We start from the raw sequence: 15818 nt of genomic DNA, 5'->3' as shown, positions 1-15818 counted from the left end.
CAGAGCACAGTTATCAGTGGAAATTTTTGTAACTTCGCATATCAGAGGCCTATAGAGGTCCCTTTCATTGCACAAAATTTTGAAGGTCAAGGTTAAAGGTCAAGGTCACTTTGTCGCAAATCAGGGGAGTCGACGAAACCCTTATTTTTTGAGTAATTTTGATCGGATCGTCTTCAAACTTCATGGGAATATAGTTCATGGTCTGGCGCTCAGCTGATTAATTTTTGGTGGCGATTGGCCTTGACCTTCATGGTTAGCGCCTCAGGTCAAACATATTTGACCCCAAGGTCAAATTTTCAAGTTTTAGGAACCATATCGTGTAGTACCTCAAATTGAACACATCGATGAGTGCTTTCTTGATATGTCAAGCTTGAGACATTATGACGTCATTTGGTGACATTATGAGGCAAACGCATATTTTTCATGGTTACTCTGTAGAAGGATTCTCATCGGAATCTCTCGTAGGCAGATATTCCTCAAGGAGTCGCTCCTGGTGGATAGCAGCTCTGTTCACCGCAGTGTGACCTTAAAGAAGTCACACGTGGTCACCTTTTGGCAAGATACGGGTCACCCTGCGGGTGACATTGGTTTATTTATTTATTTATTTATTTATGGTGTCAGGTCAGGTGAGGTATGGAAGCATGTGCCAGAACAGCGCGTCGCTGCGTCCACTTTCCGCCGGTACTCCAGGGGCCTCCGTCTGGCCTTCCCCCAGGCAGATGCCAGGCCCATCCCCATCAACTTGAGATGCTGGTCAACCTGCTGCAACCAGGCACGTGGTAGGCCCATCGGCCTCCTCCACTCACGAGACTCCCTCGCTGAGAGAATCTGGTGAGCAGGATCAGCATCAGGAAAACGAGCCACATGTCCAAACAGCCGCAACTGACGCTCACGGACCATGCAGGTAACAAATCTCATCCGAGTCTCTCTCAACAACCGCTCGTTGGACACAAAATCTGACCAGCGATAGCCAAGGATTCTCCGAAGAGACCTGGTACCAAAGGAATTAAGTCTCCGTCTCAGATCCTTGGTCAGAGTCCAAGTCTCACATCCATAGAGCAAGACTGGAAGCACCAAGGACCTGAAGACTCAGACTTTCGTCCTCCCGCACAGGTACTGGCAGCGCCACATCCCATGATCCAGTGAATCCATGACTCCCCAGGCCCGACCCAGACGTCTATTGACCTCTGGCTCACAGCCAGCAGAGACATGAATATCACTGCCAAGGTAAGTGAATCTCTCCACGACCTCAACATCCTCACCACAAACAGACACAGACAGGACAGCAGCATCCAAGATGTCATTGAAAGCCTGGATCTTAGTTTTGACCCAAGACACCCGCAATCCCAGCGGGTCCGACTCCTCATTCAGCACCTCGAGGGCCCCCAAAAGGATATCTAAAGTCTCCGCAAAGATGACTGCATCATCTGCGAAATCAATGTCCGAGATCTTGACATTTCCAAACGATGCGCCGCAGTTTGATTTTTCCGACATCCTCCCTAAAATCCAGTCCATACAAGTGCTGAAAAGTGTGGGGGGCAGTACACACCCCTGACGAATTCCAGTAACAACTGGAAATAAGACAGAGATGGTACCACCACATCTCACAGCACTCTCAGTACCAGAGTAAAGTTCAGACATCAGATAGATCGATCACTTTTGGTGGCACCCCACGAATACCAAGAATCCTCCAGAGGGCATCCTGATTCACTGAATCGAACACTTTACAGTGATCAACATTGGCTGCAAGCAGCCCCTGCCGAAACTCTCGTCTGCATTCTGTGAGGACACGAAGTGCAAGGATACGGTCAATCATTGACTTCTTTGGCGTAAAGCCTGACTGCTCTGGACGCTGGTGCTCAAGCAGATGGTGGCCAACCCTCTCAATAATTATCCGAGCAAAGACCTTGCCCGGCACTGAGAGCCGTGTCACCCCTCGGTAGTTGTTGCAGTCTTGGCGATCACCCTTCCCTTTCCAGAGAGGGACAACAAGGCCCCTCTTCCAGTCAGTTGGGATGATGCCTGTGTTCCAGGCAGAGCACAAAACTGCATGCAACGACACAAGTGCAGCATTTCCACCAGCCTTGAGAAATTCAGCATGGATGCCACAGATCCCTGGAGCTTTACCTTGTTTCAACCGGTTCACCGCAGCCCGTGTTTCCACAAGCGAAGGTGGACCACAATTGATTGGAGGGTCAGCAGCAGGGATTGTAACACCATTGACGTCCAACTCGACAGCTGGTGGATCAGCCTGGTACAACCGCTCAAAGTAACCAGCCCAATGGGCCTTCACTTCAGACTCCTCTGGTAAGAGCCTACCACTCTCTGCTCAAACTGCAGTGCTCCGAGGGATGGGCTTGGATGAACGCAATGCACGAATTCCCCTGTAGGCGGGACGAGAATCACCTGTCCACAGGTGTTGCTCTACCCCCTCACAGATTCCTCGCACATAGGCCTCCTTGTCCACCCTTAGTGCACGTACAGTTTTACGCCTCAGCTCCCTGAACAGCTCAACTCTGCCATTCAGCCTGGTCCTGTGACTCTGGTCAATGGTATCCAGTGTCCCTTGAGAGACAAAATTCTTCTTTGCCCTGCGGTGAGTTCCAAGACATCCACCGGCAACATCAAGGACGGTGGTCTTGAAGGTAATCCATAACTCTTCAGGACCCCCCAAAGCACCCAGACACCACAAATGTCCACTCAGCCTGTTCGCAAACTCCTCAGCTACTCTCTCATCCTTGAGCTTGGCAACATCCAGCCTTGGCTGGGATGGTACCATTCTCCAGGATTTAAGGTGCAGCTTTAGAGTTGCTACAACAAGCCCGTGGTCTGTATTGAGGAACTGAGCACTCCGGTAGAACCTGCAGTTCTGGATCATCCTCCAGCGACCGTCAACGAAGACATGGTCAATCTCCTTTGCCACACCGCCAGCGTTGGAAAACCAAGTCCAGCGATGAGCTTGTGGGCGCTGAAACCATGAACCGGCCACCCTAAGTCCATGACTTCTTGAAAAGTCAAGGAACTTAGTGCTATTCTGCTTCATAGTTCCTGACCCATGGGGACCAATACATGTCTCATAACCATCCCTATCAGTTCCAGTCGATGCATTGAAATCCCCCAAGACTAGAAGTGTATCTCGTCTGGGGCACTGATCAACCACAGACTCGAGCGTGGCGTAGAATGTGTCCTTCACGGTGAGGTCACTCGCCTCAGTCGGAGCATAGACAGAGACCAGGGAAATGACACCAAAGGAGTGACGAATCCTTAGTCTTATAATACGCTCGTTGACCGGTGTTACCTCAATTATCATTGGGGTCAGCTTATTGGACACAGCTACAGCAACTCCTTGAGTATGGTAACCATCAGAGCGACCAGACCAATAGTAGGTGCAACCACCCACCATTATCTCGCCGCAATCCGGTCTCCGAACCTCAAAGAGTGCTGCAATACCGATGTCCAAAAGCTTGAGCTCAGATGATAACAGAGACAGGTGTTCATCCTCTCTTTGGGATAGGACATTCCAGGCACCCACCCGAAGGGACAGTCTCAGGTTAACCCAAGGAGACCGCCGTCTGGTGGATGACACCTCAGCACCACTCCGACACACTCTCCCGCAATCTGACCCAGGGAGGTTACCCCGTGGTTTCCCTCCTTTCATCAAAGATTGGGGGTCCCGAAGGCTTTGCCACAATCCCGTCATCCGGTGAGCTGCCCTGCGAAGGGAAGCTGCACAGGAGGTACTCCCACGGAGTGGGTTTTCAGATTTTTTTGCGTTTGTGTGTTTTGCGGAATGAAGGGTTTTACAGTGGCCGGAGTGCAAATCCTGCCACCAACCTCCTAATAGAAAAGTAACCCAACTGCAGGAGGACGTCCGCAGACACAGTTGGGCACTAGATATGGATGGCCGTTGGCTCACAAGGAGCTCCTCTCCGCCCTTTGACAGGTTTTGTTTTTAATCCTGCTGGGTGTCCATATTTCTGGTTTGAGAAGCCCTCAATCAATCCTTGTATAAAAAGACAAGACAAAGTACCTTTGGGTAACTTTCCTCCGAGTACTGTAAACCTTTTGGGGTTCTTCAAGAACTCAACAACATCCTGCAACTCTTCCTTTGCTTCATCCACCTGAAGAAAGGGAGAACATTACCAAGAGGTAGGAATTCTAAATTTAAAAGCAAAACAAGGAGGAGGGAAGGGGGGGGGGGAGAAATCACACAAAAAAACATGCTTTTTATCTTCTGACACTTACCCCTTTAACGTGCTCAAAAGTGATATTCTTCACTTGAATAGGGTCCACCGCAGCACCAAATCCAGTTGATGTGCGAAACCGAACTGTAGCACAGGGTTACAGACAGCACAAGTCAGCGGAACCATTTTAGAAAGACGACTCCACCCCTCCTCCAACCTCACCTCCACCTATCCCCCCTCCCCCCAACCCCAAACAAATGAAGGAATGGTGCTGCCACAGTGAAAATGGGCACACATGTTAAGCCTTATCTCTCTTGCTTCCAGCCACTATCACACATGGTTCCCACCTTTCGGTGGGTTTACTCCTGCCATTGGAAGTCCTGTTTAATCTCTGAATATTTGTGGAAAAGAATCTCTCCCTCTCTCTCCCTCATTACAGTTATGATAGCACCTCTTGCATTACACTACTTTGGGCCTGGCAAATCAGCCAAAGCATGCGAGAATAGACAGCCTGCCTCTGACTGTTCTGTCGGAGGAACAGTTGTTTAAATTGTGGAAAGCATCAGTCGGGTGAGATTAGTACATCATCGTCGGACTATGTTCCGTTCCGAGGTGTTTCAATAGACCAGCCGTGACAATTATTTCGTGCTTCAAAAATGAGTACAAACGGTCACGTGTGTTATCTCACAGGAAGTCGTGACCTCATTGTTGATCATGGTACCGATCATAGAAGACCTTACCAAACACAGTCTTGAAAGTAAAAAGGACGTGGGCAGGGTCTGCGAGCAGCAAATTTGATTGGTCAAGATGATATAAAATGCCATATATTTTTTTCCAAGCAGTGCTAAACAGAAGGGTTTTGAAATTGCCAAGAGGCAATTTGTGTTCCACGATGTTCAAGCATTTAATTAAATTGCAATATTAAAAAAAGGATTTTAAAGGTTGCAGAAAAACAAAAAAATGTTTTTCGGAAGTTTACCGCCATTGATGCAGTGTCTTATACACCACCTTATTTAACATGTTACATTAGTTCTTCATGCCTGTTTGTGTGTCCTTTATGACATTTTTTTTTGTTTTATTTGTATACCTTGTCGAGGCTCATATGAGAGCCAACACACAATGCTCCGCAAGGGGGGCACGACACAAGAGGGGCACGAGTGGGAAGGACAAAAGAGTAGGGAACAGAGACATTATGAAATCTGTGGAAGGGAGAGGGATGGGGCGGGGAACATGGGGAATACAAGATGGACACAACAGGGACTTTCAGGAAGGAAAGCAGGGAATTTGAAGGAGGTGGGTTTGGGGTGGATTAACAGGGGTAGAAAAGATCAAGGATTTGGATGGGGGACAATAAGAGGTGGTGGTGAACTGCTGTTTTGAAGACCTGGAGGGAAGAATGAGATTGAACAGAGTGAGGGAGTTCATTCCAAAGGCAGGAATAAAAGAGGAATGAAAGAGTGAAGTTGAGCAGTGATTTGTGATTTTGGTGCTTTCACCAGAAGGGTGTTGCTGGCAGACCTTGAGCACCCTGTGGATATATGGGGGGGGGGGGGGAGGGGGGGTGACATATCGCACACAGAGCAGTGGGGGGGGGGGTCGAGACTGTATAAGATCGAAAGACCACCGACCTGCCTGCGGTGAGAGGCCCAAAGACTCGGCCTCATTGCAGGAGATACCAATGATCCTCAATGCCTTGGTTTCCACAGTGTAAAGCCGAGAAAGGTGGGAGACAGGAGCAACAGCCCAGAGGGGAGAGCAGTACTCCATCAGGCTGCGGTCATAAGCTTTGTATGTGGTCAGGAGCTCAGGTGGGCTGAGGAAGGACTTTGCATGACGGAGGATTCAGTCGGCGACTGGCTTTGGAGGCCAGGTTGGAAATGTGGCTTTCCCAGGAAATATAGCAGATAGTGAGACCCAGAAGCTTGAAAGAAAGGACTTCTTCCAGAGGATTGTTGAGATAGTGGATGGGGGTTTTTTTCCAAATGGTCCTTTCGGAGAGACAAAGTGAGAGTGTGAGATTTGTCTGGATTGAAAGACGTTCCACGTGTTGGACCAGTTTGTGATTTTACCCAGATCAGCAGTGAGTGAAGAAGCTGCTGCTTGCCTGTCTGAGGGATGACAGATGGTATGAAAGAGGGTGTAGTCATCAAAGAGATAAAGAGGATTATCCAGACAGTCAGAAAGATCATTGATGAAAATCAGAAAAAGAACAGGGAACACTGCCTTGAGGAACTCCAGCCTGGACAGGAAGAGGAGATGAAAGAACTCCATTTAGGGCCACACGTTGGCTGCGACAGGAGAGGAAGTCTACGAGCCATGAGTGGAGATTGCCTTGGATACCAAAGGAAGAGAGTTTGGTGAGCAGGGCAGGGGGCAAGACCGTGTCAAAAGCACGCGATATGTCAAGGGATATGGCTCTGATTTCATGTTCGACATTGAGTACCTCCATCCATTGTTGGGAGAGCAGAAGCAGCATATCGAGGGTAGAGTGATCTGGTCTGAAACCAAATTGATGATCGGAAATCAGGCAGTTGGAGAAGAGGAAAGATTTGATGTCTGAAGCGATGATGGATTCCATAACCTTGCTGATGATTGGGAGAAGGCTGATTGGTCTGGGGTTGCAGGGATCTGTTTTTGCACCTTTTTATACAGTGTGGTCATGTTTGCTGATTTCCAAGCAGATGGCAGATGCCCTTGAGCAAATGAGAGGGTGAATGGAACAGAGAGGGTGAGAAAGAGCAGCAGAGCAGGTTTTTAGGACACGTGGGCTGATGCCGTCTGGACCGGTTGCAGAGGCCGAGTCGAGGTTTGGCAGCAAGCTCTCCACCTTGTCAGGAGAAAAGGACACAGAGTGCAGGAACAGTTGGGTGCGACTGGGTACAGAAAGCGAAGGGTTTGGGACACAAGATTTAGATGCAAACACTGAGTTTAGGCATTCAGCCTTTTTATGTGCAGTGTGAGCTGTGTGGCCATTTGAGGTAAGGGAGGGGGAACAAACACCAGAAACAGACTTAATTTGGATGATGCCACCACGATTTGGAGGAGGGAGAGAGGTTTTCAGAGTTAAGATTTGAGATTAGAAAGATGTTGTTTTCTGGCTCTCCTGAGGGTGGACACTCACATGTTCTGAGCTTTGTGGAAGGAACTTGAAATTGCCTTCAGTGGGATTTGCCTTCCATGAGGCGAAGGCAACTTGTTTCAGTACGACGGCCTTGCCACAAGCTTCAGTGTCCCATGGGCAGGAGGAAAGGTAGGACAACTGAAGACGAGATGGGATACATCTGTGCAAGAGAGAGAGCAAGTTTCTTTGAAAGAATTCCCAGGACGAGTTGATGTCTGGAAATTTTATGGCTGCTTGAAGATCCTGCAAGTCAGCCTGAGTGAAATGCCAGATTCAACAGCACTGAAGTGGTTCTCTAATAACAGCCAGAGAGATGTCTGCTTTGACAAGCATGCGGTCAGATGAACTGATTGGAGCAGAAGAACAGCAGATATTTTCAGGTAAACTGTTCAAAATCACATCCAGAAGAGATGGAGTTCTGTTGGTTGAGATCCGGGTTGAGAAGTTGACAGATTGTGTCAGTCCCAATGAGTCGCAGAAATCTTTTGCTGAAGTGCCATGGCAGGTGAGAGAGGAACCCACACTCAGCCAACTGGCATGACGACAGTTGAAGTCACCACATACGAGACAGAGAGAATTGGGATGAAAGGACAGAAGTTGGTCAATGTTTTCAAAGAGTGAGATTTAAATGGAGTCATCACTGTTTGGTGGATGGTACAGCACACATATAAACATGAGGAGAGAATGGAGGGGAAGCTGTAGCCAGAGGTATTCCTGAGGGTGTGGGGACCTCTGGGCGTGTGAGGGAGCAAGGCATGGAGAGTGAGGAATCGTCTTTGATGGAGAGAGCAACTCCACCGCCAGGACGAGGCTCAGGTCTGTCATACCGGAGGAGGGAGTAACCAGGGAGTCAGAGACGTCGAGAAGGAGGAAAGTTTCTGTTAAGCAGATGATGTCTCGTTTGTCAGTGGCAACCTGTATGGAAAGATCTGTAGGTTTGAACGAAGGCCCCGGATGTTTGAGGTCCACACTGTTGAAGAAGAGTGAGGGGAGGAGGCTTTGGGTGCAGGGGATGAATGGTAATATTATTCACACGTCCAAACATGCAAAGATAAATTGAAACATCACACGTGAATGACATTTCAATTAAATAACATCATTTAACCAGATAACTGTTATTGCACATGAATGCAAGTCTTCACAACACAGATATCCAGATACCGGCACGATGTCGTCCATGTGTGTTGCTTCAATCTCTCTTTGCACGCTTGGACGCGTGAATAATATTACCATTGCACAAGCACAATTTGAGTCCCCATTCACAGTTTCCAAAAGGTATTGAAAAGTCAATCACATCGTGTGGACCGACACTGGGAAATTTTCATGTTCTCCTTGCTTATTCTTGTGTTTTGCCTCTCACAATTCTCTCTGCATTGGTTAAACAGCCTCGTTCTTTTGTATAACCATTTTTGAAATACATATCACCTGTTATTGAAACTCGATAGAAATTGTAATCGTTATCATGTCAACATATGTATAAATCCTATTTTTGTGTTATATAGTCATCATGCGTTTCGTGATCATGCATTTATACACTGTAATGTTGGCGTTAGTTTATAAGCTGATCAATTAGTCATGTGTAACTCGTTCGCTTGTAATGCACAATGACCTGGCTAAATGCCAAGATATGATCCTGCTAATTCAAACACTGTGCTGAGATGATTGAAGGTAAATGGAATTCAGCGTGGAGCCCATCTGTGGCTGTATGGAGGGCAGTGTAAGCATTATCTCAGGGTTTAGCTTCGGCCCTGTTGTCCAGTTTAGCATTACCGAAGGCAATATCCATCTGAAAGGGGTGAAATATCTCACCAAGAGTAAATTTGGAAGCAAAGGGCTTCTCAACCAGAGAAATGGGTTTTTCTGCCAGCATGGTGAATCGAACATGTGAATATCTGATAACACTGGCGTGCCCAAGCGATGCCTTTTTCCATAAAAAGAAAAGATTTTGGTGTAACTATTCAGTGAGCTGGGGAAGCGTCGGTGCGACCCAACTCGGACTCCTTGTTCAAGTATTTTTCAGTAAAGCCTATTGAACCAAGTAGAGTTGTATTTTTTCCTCCAACTATCTCCTTTATTAACATCAAAAGCAGATTATCTTTATTAACAAAGGCAGTTCATATCTCTTATTAATATCATCTCATTTTTTTTTTATTTTACCGACCCTCTCCGTCCCCACGCACAAATAAATCCAATTTTTATTGAAACAAATGAGAGAATAACGAGTTGTGTAAATTAGATTACCTGATAAAAATGGTGTCTTGTACAAACCATACATTCCAAGCAGCACAAAAAGCAACAGAAGAATTCTGGTCCTTCGAAGAGATTCTACAAACAACAAAAACAACAACCAATGTCCCTCATTTATACTGTATAAGCAAACATTTAAACATTCATCAGCAGGTACCTCAACCAGCAGCATTAAAATCAGTGGTAGTCAGCGTTCAGTGTATAGTAAAGATAAGTCTGCTAGCTGATGCCCAAAGAACCATTGGCATGGCTCTCCCATTACGCATTACCAAGTCAATCCGTCGAGCCTGACATTCCAGTCTGAAACTGTTCTTGGAGATCATGCCGAATAGCAAGAGTTCTTCAACCGTTTTATCTCATCCAGAGTCATTGCCACTAATGTAACGTAAAACTCCTACATGACCAGTAACACATCCTTGAAATGAGTTTAATTGGGTTTTACGTTTCAAAGACTCAAGGCAAAGAAAATCTACTGCGGTCAACAAGAAAAGAGGCGTCGAGACAAACCTTGGGTGCGCTGGGCGAGGGCTTGGGCCTTCAAGAAGCCTTCTGCAAAACCGGTCTTAAAGGCATCATGGTGGCCATCAGGAACATGCTTGTTCTTCATCAGGCTGTCCAGGTTTTCCCCATCTGCCGTCTTGTCTCTGAGCAAACCCTACAGACAAAACAACCAAAACTGTCCGTGGTGGTGGTGGATCGCCAAGCTGGCTCGAGTACAACGTAACTTTAAAAGCACACGAGGTGAACGATATGAGGCAGTCCAACTGCTTGAGGAAAATAAATCCAATGACAACAAGCTTGTGTGCAATTTAACAGAACTTTTAGAGGTGCACCTGCTGGCTACAATGCCAGTCATGGGGGGTAGTCGGAGGGAAAATGCTGTGTTGCTTAGCTGGAAAAACCCTCGATCTTAACGACGACAATATTGCAATCCACCACACATAAGAGATACGACGTTATCTGAGAGCAAATGAAAATAAAATAAAATAAAATAAAATAAAATAAACTCACCCTCACAAGGCTTTGCCCAAAACTTTCCGATTCATTTTCAATGGAGGCCCCGCGCAGACGACGAGAGCGGGACCGGAGCGTTTTGAATCCTCGGCAGTGCTGCTGCGCTGAATTACAGGACAAACATCATGCTTCCATAGAACATAATTTCACACAAAAAGAACCAACTTGGTGTCTGTCTGTCTGCAACATATTTGGAAGTAACTGATCCAATATCAACCAAACATGCCCAGAGGACTATGTTCACACGACTGAGGTTGAAGCAACTTAATTTGCACCCCTTCAGGTCAGGTCAGGTATGGGAGCGTGCACCAGAGCAGCGCGTTGCTGCATCCACTTTCCGTCAGTTCATCACTGCTATGCAAGAGCTCGTCTATCTTGTATACACCAATTTGGTGGAACTTTTGATAACCCCTTTTGTTCACCCTTGATGCAACATACTACAAGCATTCATATACACCCGCCACCCCATTTCCCTTTTCCTCCCGATGGATGGTCCTTAAACAAACCCTTCACCACACAACCACCATCAATTAATGATTAGTTTTGTTGAATAACCATTCTGATAAAGTTACTGCAGACATGAATGACACTGCAATCATCCATTACCTGGCCTTCAAATATTGAACAGAAAAACAAGTTTGGCTGCTCTTCTTACCATATCTAAGGTATTATGAGATCAGTGATCAAATTGGAGTACAGGGTGACCCAAGAAATGATGACACATTTCCATTTGTTTAAATTTTTTATTGTGTATTGATGACATCCACAAGAGGACTGAACGGTTTTCCATCAAATTCTCCTTGTGTGGCATTAGCAAGCATGGCTTCTCAACTTATAAAGAAAACAGAACCATCAACTTTTCCTGAGCCACCCTGTACAAATGTTGATGAATAGCAAACAAATACTTTACATACAAAGACAGACGACATGGGTGCATTTGGTGCACAAGTTAAAATATCAAATTGGCATCAAGATGAACAAAATCTTTCATTGGTTTTCATAGTTTCTTAATCAAACACACAAAAAAAAAAATAATAAAACATAGTACTGATCTTTATCGCAGAAATCAAACCCACATTGCAAGTTAGGTTACCTTGTAGCAATTGGAGATCCATGAGAAGTCTCCTCTGGGTGATTGATCCAAAAAAGCTCGATGTTCTGGGCCTTTGATATAGAAAGCTGCTGGGAAATCCTAAAGTTGAGAAGTGGTTGGGGAGATCCAAATCTTAATACAACACAGAAGAAAGTCACTGAACAATCTGCACCAATTCGCATCCAACAACAACAAAAAAATCTCAATCAAGGAAGAATATACATCAGTTTTCGTTTTTTTCTGGAAAGGCCTTCACACAGGAGTGCTTTGAGTACTAGCATGACTTAATCATGACCACCAGACCACTCACAGTTTAGTCACGGAAAAGGAGAGAGGGTTCAATAAAGCGAGTGCTCTCAAATATGGCAAATACACGAAACATGAAAAAAAATTAACAGCAAATTGCAACTCAAAATATGGTCTTAGGAACACGATTATAAAATATCTTGTAAAAACGAACAATGTTTTATGTACGTAACTACAGCAAACGTCATGAAGTTGGAGGTGGAAGGGCATATGTTAGCATTGCCCAGCAACCATTTCCGGTGTAAGTTGATTGTCTTGGATCGCATGACCCACAGTGAGCAGACAGAGGCTGCACCAGGCAACTTGTAATTTTGGATATTTTTGTTTACGGATATATTCCGACCGTGATGCGAGTTCAGCGTTGCACATCATCCAGATTCTGAAGATGCATGGTACTTGCAAACATCCATGCAAGAGGAGCATACTCCGTTGTGCTCCGTACACTCGGGCTCAGCCAGGTGGATCCAAATATAGAGCAATACTACGAAGGACACTGACTTTTTGTCCAGCTCTAACAGCAATGGAATTCACGCGAGACTGGAAGCCCAAGCTCCAGGAGAACTCAATTCCATGTATGTCACATGTATATGTACAGTATATGTATGTATGTGTGTATATATATATATATATATATATATATATATATATATATATATATATATATATATATATATATATATATATATATATATATATATATATATATATATATATATATATAGTTACAGTTGTGGAAATTCGCATTACACCATAAAGAGTCCTCAGGTGAGATATATCGGTAAATTCATGCGTAGTTAGCCCAAACCCGTTGTATAGAGGGAATATGTGTGATTCATCCGGGCTGCGATGCTTTGAGTTAGCCATTTTTTCTTTCTCTTTTGTTATTTTCAACCATTAAGCCGCCAACAACTCAAACACCACCCCAACAACCAAGTCACCACCATCAACGCCCCCGAACAACTCCACCAAACCGCCACTACCTTCACCTCCACAACCCAACCCCGCAAGCATCGCCTCACCCGCCATTCTCTAACGACGCTCCACAACGCCCCCGAACAACTCCACCACCTTCACAACTACCAACCGCACCACCTGTGAACGCTAAACGTCGGGCTGTCTAGGGCCCGTTCGGCGATTGGTGCCAAACACAGAGCCGCAAGCGCGAATGGCGGCCTTTCTGAGGGAGAAATTCGGATCCAAAAGACTTCACGCCCCTTTTTCTCCGTCCAATGGGCAAGCGTCGGGCAATATGGCCCCGCCTCCAAGCGCGATGAACGTGGATTCTTTACGAGCAGAATTCGGATCAAAAAGGCTTCACGCCCCCTTTTTGCCGCACCAATGGCTGAACAGAGGGTGGCGTGGCCCCCCCTCCAATCACGTTTTGATCCGAATATTTGCATATAGGCTCCTCCTGCGGCCTATAAAGACGCGAGCGCAAGGCGACTCGTGTGGAGAGTTCAGTTGAGTTCAGTTCAGTGCGGAGTTGAGTTGAGTTCGCGCAGGTCAAGTGGAGACGGAGGTCATCAACGAAGTTGCGGTGTGGGGGGTCGCTCGTCTTGTCGCGGGATCCAAACCAGCCAGCCATTCCCCTATCCCTGAGCATCAGCAATTTCCCCCCCATCCCCAATCCGGGCTAAGATAGTGCCGGGGGGGGGCCCGTTCCTCCCCCACCCTAAACGCAGTGCCAACAAAACCGCTCGCGCGGAGCACGCCGGAGAGGGATCGCCGACCACGCCAGGGGCACGGAGTCGGGGCGCAACTGCGCGAACATTGCGGCTTGCCCGCCATCGCGTCACGAAGACGTGGGTAAGACCTTCCCGGTCTCGTGGACCTGGCCAATCCTCCAGGATCCACGTACATTTAGTCTACGGACCTGTCTGCCTCCTTGCCTGTGAGGGTGGCTTTCTTTTCTTTCAGGTTGAATGCATGCTGTGGCGCCGTGTCCAACAAGTAGAACTGCCTAAGTGTCTGTGCCTGTACATTGCCCCTTTTATTCGGTTGCAGCTCTGCATCGTATTGCATTTGCTTTTTTTGCATCTTGTATGGCTGTATATATGTGCTTGTGTGTGTGTAAATAAAGTGCATTGCTTGTTGAACTGTTTCCTGCTTTGCTTCGTCTCCTTCCTTTTATTGAATCTCCATCTTGCATCACGTAAGGGATTGATAGTGGGTTTAAAACGCCCGGTAAATAATCCTAACCGTCGAGGTCGACGATAACTCCGCTCGGTTATCTCTGCAGCACGGAACGAACCGCTTAAGCGGTTCATGTCCGAAGTCGACCTGCGGCGAAGTACTATCGCCCGGTCGACCACTCGCGCAGGTACTTAGGTAGGTCGAATTTGGCGAGCAACCCTATCCTGCGCGGGTGGGCAATTGGCACGATCGTGGTGAGGTTAAACCCCCACCCGTGACTGGCTCCGGGCGGTAGTTCCCGGAGGGTCACGACTGAATTGTCCGTTCCGGTGGGTGAGGCGGCCGCTTTTGGATACACGCGGTCGATAATTCGCAACAATATGTAGATACATACATATATATATATATATATATATATAAATATGTTGTTGTAGGCCGGGAGTCGGGTGAGAAGACCACGAGGCGGGGGAAGCTATGTCGGTTCCCACCAGACTGCCCGGAATTGTAGGCAGTCTCACACGGATAATTCCGTGACACGGCGGGTCACTTAACCGACCGTGGATGCCAATAACTCAACCACGTGACCTAGGGTCCTCCCGTCTTTGGGTTAATTGGGTTACCTAATTAATCACGTGATTTAAGTACCGGGGAACACGCCCTCGGTTCGCCTTGTCCGAATCGGATCACTTTACCGGATCGGATCACTTTTCCGGATCGGATGCAGCTGAGCGAAACTGCCAAGGATGTACCGGCTAAAAGGAACGGATCGTTGGGAATAAAGTCCCGGCAAAGCTAGGATTCGGACCATGCTGGATCAATGGAAGAAAAGACAAAAACGAGCTGGGAACATTCCTAATAATAATTTATTTACAATGGGCGAGGAAAGGTAGGTGGTACGATAAAGATATATTGGGGTGTGTTGTGCAGAGATAGGGGAGACAGGTATGGTGCAGCAAATAAACAGGCAACTTACAAAAGGGAACACAGAGCAGACTTAACACGAAATTAATAATAATAACGATAACGATCTTCTGCAGTCTTACTTAAGCAGACAGGCGCACACGCGCACGCACGCGCGCGCACACACACACACACACACACACACACACACACACACACACACACACACACACACACACACACACACACACACACACACACACACACACACACACACACACACACACACACACACCAATGAAGAGGGAGTTTTGCAACAGGAAGGCAGGGGAGTTGAGGCTACGTTCCCTGTACCTCTGTGCTTGACAGCATGACACGCCACCAATACGTTTGGGGGGGGGGGGTGCTCCGTATTGCGGTACTCGACAATGGGCGCGTCGTCTCTGGCTTCAGAGGTGAGAGGGGAGAGTTGAGGGAGAAGGGTGAGAGGGGAGAGTTGAGGGAGAAGGGTGAGAGGGGAGAGTTGAGGGAGAAGGGGGAAAGGGGAGAGTTGAGGGAGAAGGGTGAAAGGGGAAAGGGGAGAGTTGAGGGAGAAGGGTGAGAGGGGAGAGTTGAGGGAGAAAGGTGAGAGGGAAGAGTTGAGGGAGAAAGGTGAGAGGGAAGAGTTGAGGGAGAAAGGTGAGAGGGAAGAGTTGAGGGAGAAGGGTGAGAGGGAAGAGTTGAGGGAGAAGGGTGAGAGGGAAGAGTTGAGGGAGAAGGGTGAGAGGGAAGAGTTGAGGGAGAAGGGTGAGAGGGAAGAGTTTTTGAGAAAGGTAAGAGG

At 47.1% G+C, this 15818-nt stretch overlaps 1 protein-coding gene across 2 annotated transcripts in view; it reads right to left on the bottom strand.

The window, feature by feature from the left end:
• The window catches only part of YME1L1 (YME1 like 1 ATPase), a 91631-nt gene that overhangs the window by 18152 nt on the left and 57661 nt on the right, over positions 1 to 15818 (bottom strand). For both annotated transcript variants that reach the window (XM_085893393.1, XM_085893394.1), the window contains exons 4-9: positions 11660 to 11758; positions 10564 to 10670; positions 10060 to 10207; positions 9547 to 9630; positions 4246 to 4328; positions 4031 to 4121 (exon numbers count right to left, since the gene is read on the bottom strand). In XM_085893393.1, the coding sequence (XP_085749519.1) occupies positions 4031 to 4121; positions 4246 to 4328; positions 9547 to 9630; positions 10060 to 10207; positions 10564 to 10670; positions 11660 to 11758 (612 nt within the window). The remainder of the gene's footprint in view (positions 1 to 4030; positions 4122 to 4245; positions 4329 to 9546; positions 9631 to 10059; positions 10208 to 10563; positions 10671 to 11659; positions 11759 to 15818) is intronic.

Source organism: Eptatretus burgeri, chromosome 8, assembly GCF_056783735.1.
Source record: "Eptatretus burgeri isolate ZD-2024b chromosome 8, Ebu_testis_v1, whole genome shotgun sequence".
NCBI classification, from domain to species: domain Eukaryota; kingdom Metazoa; phylum Chordata; class Myxini; order Myxiniformes; family Myxinidae; genus Eptatretus; species Eptatretus burgeri.
Note: the sequence above shows the minus strand (reverse complement) of the source record. Positions and strands in the feature narration are given on the sequence as shown.